General features: G+C 40.0%; 1 protein-coding gene across 3 annotated transcripts in view; it reads left to right on the forward strand.

Annotated features, from left to right (window-relative positions):
- Positions 1-13,563, forward strand: part of LOC148731247 (uncharacterized) — a 34,625-nt gene extending 21,062 nt beyond the window's left edge. The window contains exons 1-3 of one of the 3 annotated variants that reach the window (XR_016001321.1): positions 3,642-3,782; positions 9,359-9,464; positions 13,286-13,563. Coding sequence is in view for 2 of the 3 variants with exons in the window: in XM_088760367.1 (XP_088616493.1) it covers positions 9,663-10,232 (570 nt within the window). In the remaining variant the exon portion in view is untranslated. Of the gene's footprint in view, positions 1-3,641; positions 3,783-9,358; positions 11,266-13,285 lie in introns of those variants that run through there. The other 2 variants (XM_088760366.1, XM_088760367.1) reach the window with 2 other exon arrangements.
- Positions 13,564-14,099: the final 536 nt, after the last annotated feature.

Here is a 14,099-nt window from a genome sequence, read left to right on the forward strand (position 1 = left end):
ACAACCGGAGCCAGCTCCAAGGTGAGTTCAGACCATACCCTGTTGAGGGTTGGGTCAGGGCCGGGTGACTTATTAGCCTTAACCCGCCTAAGGGCGTGATATGCTTTACGTTCATCAATTAAGAACCCAGGAGGGACATCGTAAACCATGCTAGGACTAGGAGGTTCTAAGGGAGAGAAGTCAAGAGTGAGGTTGCCGAGGAACTACTTGAAACGCTCGGCAAGCAGAACCTCATTTGACATCTGTTTGTCCAACATTTGTAGATGCCAGGGGGAGGTACTACCCCCTTTGCCACTCAATTTATTGATTTCGCTCCACCAACGCTTTAAAACATTCGAAGATCTTAAGGCAGCTACTTTTCAGGTTTAAAAGGTCTTCTTGGCGATAGAACAATTAATCTGCACAGCATTCCTATAGACACTGTAAACCTCAGAATTCTTACCGTTGTAAGGAACAGCCTTCTGGCTATTGCGGATTAGAGACTTGATTTTAGTGGTAATCCATGGTTTATCAGACGAGCACACTTTTATCTTATGTAAGGGTAGATATGAATCTACAGCCGCAGACAGGAGGTTGGTGAATATAGTGAGTTTGTCAATGACAAGTGGCTCGTCATAAACAGACTGCCAATTTTGCTGAGTTATCCAGCTGATTTTGTAACTGCGTAAACAACTCGAAGGCGCATACTTAGTATGCAGGAACTGTGGCACGTAACTTAACGCGATTCGCTGGTTGATGAGATAGAATGATGATGATGCAAAAAGACTGACAGCCTAGTAGTGTCACCTTTAGTGTCGCCTTAATACGCTGGGGAACAGCATTTTTAATCAGAGTAGAATTGAATAGTATTGACAACTGAGCTAGTCGTAAAAAGAAGAAAGTTGTATTAAGAATCCAAGCCAAGAAATAAAGAAATATTAACTGGGTGGTAGAAAAAACTTCTAACATTAAATACCCAAATCCCAAGGTCAACCGCAAAACTCCCAAGGTCACGATACCTCTGTATTAACCTCCGTTGGTGGTTAATACGGTATTAACCACCAACAAGAGTAAACCACTGCATTGTTCAACAGAAACAAGAATATGGAATAGCCACTGTTGAGGCCAAACAAAAAACTCAAACTTTTCGTGCCCGTAGAGTCGATCGTCGAGTTAGTGGTCAACGGAGGTATATTTTTTTGGTAGTTGGGGGGGGGGGGGGTAAGAAAGGCAAAAACATGGCAACTGTGCCAAGACACCCTTTTTTTAATACTACTGGCAAACGTTCCATCTGTAAATTTTTAACCGAATTTTTTTGAACTATCAAAAATCTCTGCATACATTTCTTTATAAACTTTGACGCCGATTTTAGAGTTACATTTGTAAAAAACCGCTTACATTACGCGGGCGCTTGGCCACAATAGTTGGCGATGGAAAACAAAAGAGAGTCCACAATCAAGGTGAGTCCGACCCAATATAGATCAAAACTATAGCATTTCTTTTTTATTTTTTTTTTTTTATTTTTTATCGCCAAGGTTATGGGGCTTGCGTCATAATTCTCATCTTATTTCAACCAATATGCAGACAGACAAGTATTGTTAGGAAAGAATGAGACCTTTTATGTTGATTTCCAAATGATTTAAAATAGCTGTTGCTACCAAGTGTCACATAACATTTTAGTCCATGTCGTTTCTAGAAAGGAAAAAGTCGCTGCTGACCCTTAGCTTCACTATGTCACTTTTTTCCTTTTTTTTTTTTAGCTGTTTAATTGATTTCCCATTTCTTTTTCTGTTTGAGGGCGTTAAATATATTTTAACGCCCTCAATTATATTATAATTTCCTTTGGGAAAAGCGAGGTGTTTAACAACAACAAAAAATGCGTGCATTTGGAAATTACAGAAGGATGAGACCAAATAAGGAAAGATGAGACCAAATAAGGAAAGATGAGACCAAATAAGGAAAGATGAGGACTCGACATTATACTATTTTTGATGTCATGAATATTCATGAACTTCAGCTGTCTTCACAGAAGGGCTTAGTAAATCATGAAAAAAATCACAGGAAACTGTGAATAAGTCACGGATACATTGCGTTTGAACAAGTTTTGAAGATAATCAATTTCCAATGGGTAACTCCCGGATACAGTAGAAAGTACTTGATATTATTTTGAACTGCTGGGGTGACGTCGGGTGAACGTTCAGAATTTTCATTTTAGCTATCGATCAGTACAAAATACAGACTGCAAACCGGCTACGAAATGCAGACTGCAGATTGGGTACAGAATGCAGACTGGAAATTTTGAAAACTGTTTATCGTTTGATACGTGGTAACAAATGTCATCTTACAACTTACCGAGTGTCACGCAATCGCCTTTTAGCAATCACTTACATGTTAATTTGCACTATTTAAACAATATAGTGTTTCTGTCGAGGAACTATCGGCTATAGTTGCCCCCCGAAAATTTGATGTTCTTAAAAAAATATTTGCCCGAAAAGCGAAGCTTCGAACTAACTTCGTGGCCCTCAAACCATTAATTTTTTTTTCTTTAAAAATGGCGACCTAAAGTCATGAACTTTGGCAAAGAATGTTTTACAAAGGCTCTAGAAGACCACATTTCAGACGTCTTTTTAGGCAGACTCCCCGTAAAAGTTGAAAGTACAGTTCTGAAACGAACCCGATGAAAAGTTCTGCATGAGCCGCGCTGGTTTGGTGAACGCTAACATTGGACTTTTGATTAATGCAGCGAGTTTCGTCTTGGCTCTGATTTTGCTGCAGTGTTCCAAGAGAACTTCGTGACTGAGCGGTGCAACAGCTTGGCTCGCTGTCACTGGAACCACAAAATTGCTGATTATGGCTGAGAACTGCACTTGTTGAATTGTCAGTCTTTCACGGTACGAATCGATTGGGGCATAACTTTTGTGGCCAGTAACACTTCTTACTCTCTCGAATTCTCCAGGCCGGCTGCTTTGAGGATGGTTACTGATGTCTCCCGAATACAGTGCGATGCGAAGTGAGTAGACAGACTAGCTTTCTTATTCATGCGGCCGAGTAAATTTTGCAAGGTGTTTTTCCCTAAAGGGACATTGCAGTACCGCACCGCGTCGCTTTCATTAAATTCGTCGGTGCTGTTGTTTCTTGGCCTTTGCCGTAAGGTGAGCAGCTGGGGTTTCGCTTCTGCAAATACTTTTTTATACATCTGACTGTACATCTTTCCGTATTGTATGGTCTCTCATACATTATGGCTCGCGAATTATCTACGTTGTCACGGAAGCCGCCAGGATGATTTTTTGTCGCTCGCTCTCGAAGGGCAATATATTCCAGGCCGTTTGCGGTTTTTCTGAAAACAATTTCTTCCTTTACCATATTTCTCTGGTTTCTCGGCCTCGCCTGCCAAAGTAGAGCATCAGATAGAACCAAGCAGTCTGAACTAGACTTTTAGAATTGTCGTTTCCTAACTGCTTCGCCGTAAACAACTGCTGCACATCTTCCCGCTCTAAGGCTTACTTGTGTTTTGCAGATGAGAACGCCCTCGTCTTCGCCAAACTTTTTAGGTGGTAATCTAAAGCCTCTTCAGATGGAACAAAAACTTTGTTGTGTATGATGGAAAATGCTTTCCTGTGTGGAGCTTGACTCAGGTACCGTTCAAGACCCGCTCGAATGGCTTTCATGGAGTTTCGCGAATAGTGTTGCCCACTAACTGTACTTGCCCCCACATAAAATTTGCGAAGGACTTCAGCAAGTCTTTCTGCCGGAAACTCTTCAATGCTTTCCGTTATTCCTTTCTCTCTAGACCAAGCTTAAAGGTAAAAACAATTTCATTGAATTTAACTTTTATTCGTTCTTGTGGTTTCTTAGTGGGTATCTTTTAATTCGTCAAATGCAGTGTAACGTTGAAACAAATATTTCCTACTAAGAGTTTCCTTACCTTCAAAAATTTCAACCGCATACGAAGTCGCCTACTTGGCTTTTTGGGGTATTTCCTCAATGACAAGGATAATCACATCTTCGCTGACCTCGGCGGATCGAGTAGCCTTACTTGTTACAACGAAGCCTGCTTGTTTAGAACATAAAATTTTTCACCGAGCAGATGAGACGTAAAATCATCAGAAAAGTAAACAGTTGGCCAGCCACGAAAACAACGCTTCGCTTTCCCCTATAAAACTTTGCCGGTTACTCATTTAAGGATATATAACGATTGAAATACTGACGGCTCGCAGGGAGAAGAATGAAAGCTTGAAATTGTATTTAAGAACGATTGTGGCCTGGACGCTTTGTTTAAAACAAAATATACCCCGGAAAGGTGAGGAATATTCCACAATAATGCAAATGATGGCAAAAGATGATCGCGGAAAAGCGATTGTACTAAGCGTCTTTACTCATAGTTACACCTTTAGTCTTTCAAAGAGCTTTGACTCGGTTACACATGTGCTAACTGCGACGAGTATTTTAATTAAAATCGAAGTCCTTCGAAGAAAGACCGAGTTAAATTTTAACGTCGCAGCATTTTTTCGGAAATGTGATAGAGGCAGCATTCCCGTATAATTTCGGAAGGTCGTTATTAATTGGTCTGCCGTCGACATATCGATTTGTTTACATCTGAGTGAGTGACACATTTGCATATTCTGCCCCACGACAAAAAATCAAATCAGTAAACATGTATGTATGTATACTTATTTTGATTCTTTTTTCCCATAAGGAAATGACACAAAAATAGATCTAGATTTAGGTACTTACGGCCAGCTGATTGGTGCAGATAAAACATGAAAGAAAAGGAAAAGTCAATCAAATTTTTCTATTTATATGATTTTAATACCACTAAGACTGTATAAGCTTCAGCGGTGAAATTTAGATGCTGTTTATCATGATGGGTGACAAAAACTAGCATGTAAAAGAAAAATTTGTTCGTAAGCCCTGCCTTCAGCAATTTAGTTTAGCCTGCGTTGTGAACGGTTTGTTTGCTTTTTCCCGGTCAAATTGATGTAGTCAGTCAATGTTGATGCGTCAATGACTATATTTCTATATTAGCTCTTTTTCAAATTAATATACCAACGCTTGAGGAACTCAGTATACCTGAGAAAACTCGTAGTATTCATTCACAGCGTAACAGTTGTCTGCTTTCAGAATAATTTACATCGAGCAGTTTATCTTGCAAGGTATAATTTGTTGTTTCCTGTCGCCAACTGAATGCATTTGCAATTGAGTTTGCCGGGCGCTAAGATACAAATGATCAGGTCATCTCGTACATAAAATCGCAGAAATGTTATTCTGCTTGTTACAGTTTATATCATTTGTTTTCATGGTAACTTTCACCATCATAAAAATCTCTTTCATACTATCGAGGCTCTTCATTCAAATTAAAGATGAACGGATATGACAGCATTCGACGAATAACCAACCATTACTGTAAAACTACTTTCCCATATGATAAAAATATGCGCCAAGGCTTTATTTCGCTATTAGGAGATGTTCTTGTAAATTGGGTTCTCGGTGCACAATTTTCTCTTTCTTTCTTTCTTTTGGAAAAAAAGTATTTGCAAGTCAGCATGATTATTATTATTTTTTGTAATACTTTCAGGGTGGAAAAAGCACAGCTCACAATAAATATTAAAATATATACAAGAATTTAAAAACAAATTAACTACAGTACTTACTGCATTGTTCGTCTGATCCATCACTACACTGCCTGATCCCATCGCAGCGCCAAGACGCAGGGATACAACTCTGTTGATTTGCACAAGCAAACTGATCGACTTCACAAGTTACTATGAGATGATGAAAAGAAACACAAGAATTGTGACAAATCGTTTACACTTCATGTACATTTTTTAAAAAAAGAATAGACAACGAATATTAAGGGTACATCACGACTCATGCAAGCGCTGTCACAATTGAAAACCCCATAAAAGGGCGGTTAGCAGCTTAGTCACAGGGATTGATCTTTTGTAACTGATATTGTGAAGTTACATTTCATCAGAGATCAAGATTGATCTCTACGCGGTTTTTTTTTTTTTTCTGGAAGGCACTCGCGATGGGTCGGAGTACCCTTGATGGCGACGCGTTTGATCTCTTTTCAGACTTAGCTGCAGACAATCTCTTGATAGCACAGAATTTCTGCTTTTCTCTTTTGTCAAAGTTTTTCTTACCTTTTTTTACTGACGTTAAGCGTGTTTTTTTTTAGGATAATTTTTTAGGATAACAGCTTTCCCTGGAAAGCTGTTATTTTTGTGTTCTGTCGATTTCCGTATAATGCGAGTTCGAGTGAACTTTTCAATCAATCAATCAATACTTTATTTACCCACGTAGCGTCAAGGAGTTCATGGAGCTCGTTCAAAATACGTACGTGCCTCTAAGATTAAGAATCTAAAAAACCTAATACATACTGTCAAAACCTAATTGATTAGAAATTAAAATAACTAACAATTATTTTATGCTTATTTGTATTTGATACTTTAGACTGACAGAATATAGCCGTCAGATTATGTTTTCGTCGAATGAGAAGGCCCTGAAATTTATTGAAACTCTCAGAAAAAGATCAGAAGGAACAGGGTCTACATTCTAAATTGCAAGGAAACAGTTGCCGCTGAACCTCGACTTCTTCAATTCTTTTGGTTTTTTTTTGGTCCTTTTTTTTAAAGTGCACTTAAACCCAAAAATATTTTTCAGTTAACGAAATAAGCTTATTTTTTAAAGTATTTCCGTACAAAAATTTTTTAATTTGCTCAAATCTTTAATTTTCTGTGCCCAGTCAAAATACGGAAAATCGACCGCCATCTTGCCCCACGACCGAGTTTAAAGAGGAATGGCTCTAGCGGGTAATGTGACGTCAAATCGAGAACTCGAAAGTCTGCATTTTACACATTTTCACTTGTTTGGGAAGGCTGTCGTCGATATTGTCCGAAATATGCCGACTAGGTGCGTTGTATGAGGAATGTATGAAGCGCGATACCCTCTTGCAAATTTCGCACGTTGCTACATCCTTCTACAACATACTTAGTCGGCATATTTTCGGACAATATCGACTACAAAGAATGTTAAGGGCTACATGACGACTCATGCACGCGCTGTCAGAATTGAAAACCCATGAATGGGCGGTTGGCGGCTTACTTTCAGAGATTGATATTTTGTGACTGACAGTGTGCAGTTACATTTCCTTGGAGATCACGTTTGCTGACCAATTTAACTCGACGGAATGGTGTCCATTCATTCTTTTTTTTCTGTTTACCATAATGGTTTTATTGAATTCAGCGTTTAAGACGCTGTCCACCTAAGAACGGATAAGGCAAATTTCGGACCTTCGCCGATTTCCCCGATTTTTACTGTGAAAGTCGATACTTCTATCCCATGAACAAATATTGCGTTTGTTTTGAATCAGTCTAGTTTTTTCATTTTTACGAGATATTTTTCAAGGTGACCTCAAAGGCACCCAGTTTCCTCCCCCCCCGACCTCCATAATTTAGCTACAAAAGTCGAACCATGCTGAAGCCGTATTTTCAACTCTAAAAAGCTTTCTATTTTATGTCTAAGATCAACCCTCTGCCACTACGTTAACGGTCAAATGATTACACTGTATAAATTTTTCACTGAGTTACAAATTTTTCAAAATACTTACCTCGAGCACTGAAATCTGTGATGCGTGAGGTACATGTGGTTGAAAGGTATTTTCTCTTATGTGGGACCTGATCTAGAGTCAAATCTATTACAGCCTATAAGCACTTACACCTAATAAGTAAACTTTTGGGCACTCCTCATGGCGCACCGCACAGAGCTTTGCAAATTTCACAAATATTCGCCATTTTGACCGAAATCAAAGATAGCGCGATCCGACCAACATGTAAATTTGGGATTTGAAGACTTGTTACAAATCATAAAATAAAACTGAAGAGCGGATTTTTATATTGAAAAATACATATCATGCGACTTTTTCGCCGTTAATTTGAAAACATTGGTGTTCTAAAGAGGAAAGACCTGTGTTTATAGTTAATAAATTATGAAAATTAGCATTATTTAAAATTGTGTCCATAAAAATTTTTTTCTACGATGTTCTTAAACACAAAGAGCGGTCTCTTTTAACTGAAGAGCATATTATTCCACACTTCTAAGGCAAGGTATTTTTTGAGTTTATGGCCATTTTCATTTCCCACGAAGCGCTGATTAAGTAAAACAGCAGTGTTTGTTTTGCACGCTTATCGCCAACTATTTTCATCAACCATAGAGAAGTGGACATCGAAGATCTTTCCAGCAATATTTCCTTAACCTCTCTTCAGTAGCAAGAGATGTTTTTTTTTTTTTTCCGGCAAGACGCAATAGAGCTCGTTTTCCTAACAGCTTCTCTTATCCTACGCCGGATTATTTTTCCCTTCTTCGAAAATTGTTTAATTCGCTGTAATTCGATTAAAATCCTTTGGGATCTACACCAGTTGTCACGTAACATTTACTGACTTTACTGCGCAAGCATTCATGCTGTAATGTTTGTTTATCGGAAAGATGTCTACCGAACTCTTAAATTGTTCTCGTTACGAAATATTCAGACTCCGTGTGGGTCTAGTAGGGAAGAAACGAAGCACGTTTTGCTCTCCGACTGCTACGTAGATATATCCGCCCATTTAGTTAGCTGCCACTTATCCAAATGCAGCGCTATTACGGAAGCCGAGCTAATCATGGCAAGAACGGAAATACAACATTTGTCGAGAAGTCAACTCGCGGGTATGACAATCTGCCCGAGGCACCGACACTCACTCGGAAGATTGTGGAGGGGTCTAAGATCCCCACCGGGAAAACTACAAGTGTGTCGGGCAGCCACTTTGTAAACTTCCAAAATGGCCGACCAAGTTAAACTTATATTTGGCGTAGTCGCTACTGTTGGATCACGTAAGTACCATAAGCCTTAACTTGTGGTTCGCTGGTTCTATTTTCCAGCCCTGCACTCCTACAAGTCTACCCTTACTATACACTACTCCTAAGAGTCTCTGTTATTGTTGCTCACATTTCAACTTTCCCGTAGCTCATACTAAACTGCCGAATAAATTTCTTCCTTTTTCTAAATATTTTTGGGTTTGGTTTTCTTTTTGTTTTCTTTTTGTTTTTTGTTTTTTGTTTTTGTTTTTGTTTTTGTTTTTGTTTTTGTTTCTGTTTTTTTTGTTTTGTTTTTTGTTTTTGTCTTTTTTTTATACTGGCCTGCGTAGCTGGCAACTTAGTGAGCGGCAATATTCTGGAGCGGCGGATCGGGTGTGTAAATTTCTTCCCATTCCCCTCGCGTCGACGCACCTTTCCGCTCAAGAATACTCTTCCTTTAAACACATACACAAGGACGTCAGCTGGTTAGGCCTGTAATATCATACATTACGATCGCGAGTTATTAATCGTTTACACTAATCTATAGCTGTCTGCACCACTTGCCGGAAGAAGCATGCTGAGCGATTGGTGAGTTTAAGGTGGCGGGGTTCTGCCGAAGGTTCACAAGACCAACAGGGAGCAGTTTCTGAAAGGTTTGTTGGATCTATTTATTGTCCCTGAGATTCCGTACTTTTCTCACTGTGTATTTAGCTTGCGCATGCCGCGTCAACCATGTACACTAGGCATAGAACTCGGAAAAATAATGTGTTAGTTGCTGTGGAATAAACTTAATATGAAAACAACACTGCTGGATAAAAGATGAAACCTTAGACGACTTAGAGAAAGGGGAAATGAAAAGGCAATGGGGCGCAGAAGTCAAAGAAAGGCTGAAGAAAGCAAAGCGCTACTTGAAGACTGATTTTCGCGTTCATTGTAATTCAGAGGAGGCTGTATGTCCTGATCAGTGCCGTAAGCTCGCTCTTAGTGATGAACAAGATCTCGACTTCCACGAAAATTGTTCCCACCAACACACAGAAAACTGTAAGGAGTGTCAAAATCTGCAAAATGTCCTTGATGAAGTCGAAGACAAAATTCGAGGACCGTCTTGGAGACCTTACAGCAGCGAGCAGCGAGATGATCTCCTCTATGACTTCAAGCTGGCAAAAACCGACATTTTGCAGTGGAAGGCTCACATTGTTCGCTCCATAAACCAGGCAGCAGCAAATCAAGATCACCTGAAGATGATAAGCACCAGTCAAGACTGTGCATTAGTCATATTGGACTGGGCAATGAAATTCATCCAGCTTAGATTTTGTGAGAAGCAGTCTGATTGGTTCGGCAAGAGAGCAATGAGTTGGTACATCTCGACAGTGATCACAAGTGATCCAAACCACAAAGGAAAACTAGAACTGCAGTCCTAGGCCCATCTGTTTGACACATGTCAGCAGGATTGGTTCGCCGTGTGTTCCATCATAGAGAGTACACTAAAAGAAATTAAAACCAAGAAACCCCACATCAGTCGGGTTTACCTAAGGTCCGATGAAGCTGGCTGTTATCATAATAATTCTCTCATTGCCGCAGCAAGAGACATTGGTCAGCGGGCAGGTATTGAAGTCTTTCGGTATGACTTTTCAGAGCCACAGTATGGCAAGGATTGTGTGATCGTATCCTGTGCCCAATGAAAACATGCATCCGACGTTTCTGCAACGAAGGACACGACATTCTAACAGCGGGAGACATGAGAAAGGCGCTCTCTGAGAGACCAGTGGAAGGTACATCCGCGTGCGTATGTGAAGTTGACGAGTCTAAGAGAACCTTAGAAGTGAACAAGATAGATGGTTTTAGCAAGCTACACAACATCCAGTTTGGGGAAAAAAAGTATACGTGCGTGGAGGTCGTACTGAATAGGGCGTGGCAAGGATATTCCTTACGACCAGCTAGTTTCAAATGACTAAGGGACACCGCTCGTGTTGTAAGTAAGGAGTTCTTCCCTTTTCACAATGCACGTGTGTATGAATACACAGTTCCTGGAACAGAGGGTTCAAATGAAGACGATGATTTGGACGATTCAAAGATGGACATGTTTGAATGTTTGGAGCCTGGATGCGTCAAGAGTTTCCAAACGTTTTCAGAGCTCGAGTTACATTTGAACGTAGGGGACCATTGCGTGAAGGATGAAAGGCTGTCAGAAACAGTATATGATAAACTCCGTAGAGATTGGGCAGAGAGGTTTACTACATCAGTCAGCATCACTGACGAACCACAGTGCGAAACTAGTACCCACCAGGTTGTACGTGACTCAATGCCTCCAGTAAACACTGTCAGTATGGGCTGGGCCCTACCCAAGCCACGAGCAGGATCATATCAAACTCACGGGGTACAAATAGTCTCTTACTGAATTTCGTGACCACGCCCACTTCATCGGCCCACTCAAATCGAGTGCGATTTTTGGATGAACCACAGTGCGAAACTAGTACCCACCAGGTTGTACGTGACTCAATGCCTCCAGTAAACACTGTCAGTATGGGCTGGGCCCTACCCAAGCCACGAGCAGGATCATATCAAACTCACGGGGTACAAATAGTCTCTTACTGAATTTCGTGACCACGCCCACTTCATCGGCCCACTCAAATCGAGTGCGATTTTTGGATGTTATATCATCTTGCCGACTCTCTGTATAAAAAGTTAACAATGTACCACCGAAATATTGAACTATAATATCATGGCTTTCCATTTTGTGCATTTTCGTACTACAAAGTAAAGTTTTTCCCTCGTCATTTTCACCTTTTCCCGAGCGGGTCCGTCAAAATTAAGAAGGCGTTCGTGGTCAAAACAAGACCGAGCAAGGAGTCTTGAGTGATTTCTCTCTTACGCAAGCGCAAATTGAAAATGTACCACCAAAATCAAAGACGAACAAATTTCCATTGTTTTGACATGTAAATTGTCGAACAAGGAGCAGATTGAACCTCGTAAAATGGCTAGTCAAAACAGCTACACCTTCCTCCTTTTGCTCGTTTCCTGTTTTATAAGCGCGAAAGCAGTGGGAGAAGAATCGGGTAGCTCGGAAAGCGCTTCAGGTATTAATTTACCATCGTTTACTTACGAGATAAACAAGTAAGATTTGTAAAGTTATTTTCCGAAAGAGTCGGAATAAATAAATTTTTTTCAGGTTAGATTGCTGTTTTTACCCTAAACGTCGTCCAATAAATTTTTGTTTCAGCCTACTAATCTATACAATCTCGAAGGAAAATATTCAGATGGTTCACCGTCCTCGAAGGGTCTCCACTCATCGAAGCGTGTACTGTAGCCAATGTAGTGAATTTTCAGTGTCTTGTTGGGTTTGTCAACCTCCGTGACTTCAACATCATACAATTTTGTATCTTTTCTCTGTGAAATGACCTTTTTAACAGGGGTGTATGCTGAGTATTCGTTGCAGAATCGCTTTGGTTCTCTTATCTCTCTCTTTGGCTTGTCCGCCATTTTGAAAATTTGCTCAGGAGGACATCTGGGTTAGCGGCCGCGCCAGGCTGGAACCGACAAAAAACAAATGTCCATCGCAGTGGGGAAACAGTTTGATATGCACTAGATTCAGTTGCAAAGTTAAGAATATTTTAACAGCAAAGTTTGATCAAGGCGAACAATCAGCGCTAAAAGCTGACCCTCAGCAAGTTTCAAATGATATGCGAAAGGCAAGAGACGAGCAGAATAGTAGGTTGTTTGACCGAGACGAGTGGCTTACCAAGAGCCAAGTGTAGGGGTTTTTCTCTCGCCTTACAGCAAACAGACAAAGGCAACGAACACCCTCAGAAATCGAGCAAAATCCAATGGAACTGTCCCTAGAGGAAGAGGAAGCTGAACGACTACGGCTGATGGAACACATCCTTAATGAACTAAAGCCGCAGCACCCTCTGTCCTACGATGCCTTTAATCTGTGCGAGTGCGCAAAGGAGAATAAGCTTAGTCTTTTTCATGTAGCAATGCTCAAAGAAATCTCGTTTTTTGTAGTGCCATTTAAATCAAGAGACAGGAAAAAAGAGCTTATTGAGCAACTGATGTCATTTATACAGGAATGCCAATGCTTTAATTAAACTATATCAGAAGCTGCATAGCCCAGGAAAACAAATGATGGTGCCTGTGGAGTGAGTTTGTTTTAGAACAATAGGCACAGCCTCAAAGTGACCTGATAAACAGTTGTACTCAGCGAATTAACGTACTCACTTCTGAGAAAATTCGCGAAAATCTCTCAAAATTTGTCGTTATTAAGCTAGTGGCGATGTTCTTAACTCGCAAAAATTAAAAGAGAAAAAAGAAAGGAAAAAATACTACCCTGACCGTAGGAGATGTTAATAGCATTTACGCGTAAATATAGGTTTGTGATTTTCTTCATTTCGAGAAATGAATATGTGAATTTTGCGGGAGTTTATTAAAATGCCAGTTTCAATCATTTGTATTATTTTTCAATTTCTCCCGTCAGGATTCTCCTACTCTCGATGGCTCATTCATATTGCATATCTTTGGGATTCGCGTTTGGTTCGACGACAAGACAAACCTCTGAAACTAGATGTTGCGTGACCAGGCGTAACTGACTCACTCACGTTGGAAAAGTAAACATGTAAATTTCACCTCTTCAACAAATACCGCTTTGAAATGATGAATATATGAATACAGTATATAGGAACTGCGGAATAAGAAGAAGTTCATCGAAATTGTAGACGAAACTTTTAATTTGCGAAAATAAACCTGAAAAATTCATGCTTGAACGTGTTTCGAACCCTTGACTTTTGCAGCACCGCCGGCTCAGCGCTCTAACCATTAGGCTAACAAACCAACTGTGATGCCATTCTACAAATGATGATGAACAACTTGCTAACCACTTAAAAGGAAAACTTTAGCAAATAGCTGGAAGAAATGGTCAAATCTGGCAAATTGGCCACAATAATAAACACGAGTGAAATGAACAACTTTTTCAACAACAAATTCCGTTGGCACGTCGTTGATAACTGAAAGCAAAGGCTAGCGCTCTTGAACATTAATTAAGTTTCTCAAGTCCAAAAGGGATACAACAGTAACGTTTCCACTTCTATATAAACTATTGTTTGCATGGTCAAATATTGCTACGGAAACTATTTTAGACGCGTGTGTCGAAAGACAAGGAGCGCATGCTGCTAATTTGCATATGACTACGGAGAAAGATTATTCTGAAACATTTCCTCCATGCCATGTAAAACGGACAAAACAATATTTTTCTCGATTTGATACTTCATTAAGGATTTGGTACTTTATCTTCC

This window comes from Stylophora pistillata, chromosome 5, assembly GCF_964205215.1.
Source record: "Stylophora pistillata chromosome 5, jaStyPist1.2, whole genome shotgun sequence".
Classification (NCBI taxonomy): Eukaryota; Metazoa; Cnidaria; class Anthozoa; order Scleractinia; family Pocilloporidae; genus Stylophora; species Stylophora pistillata.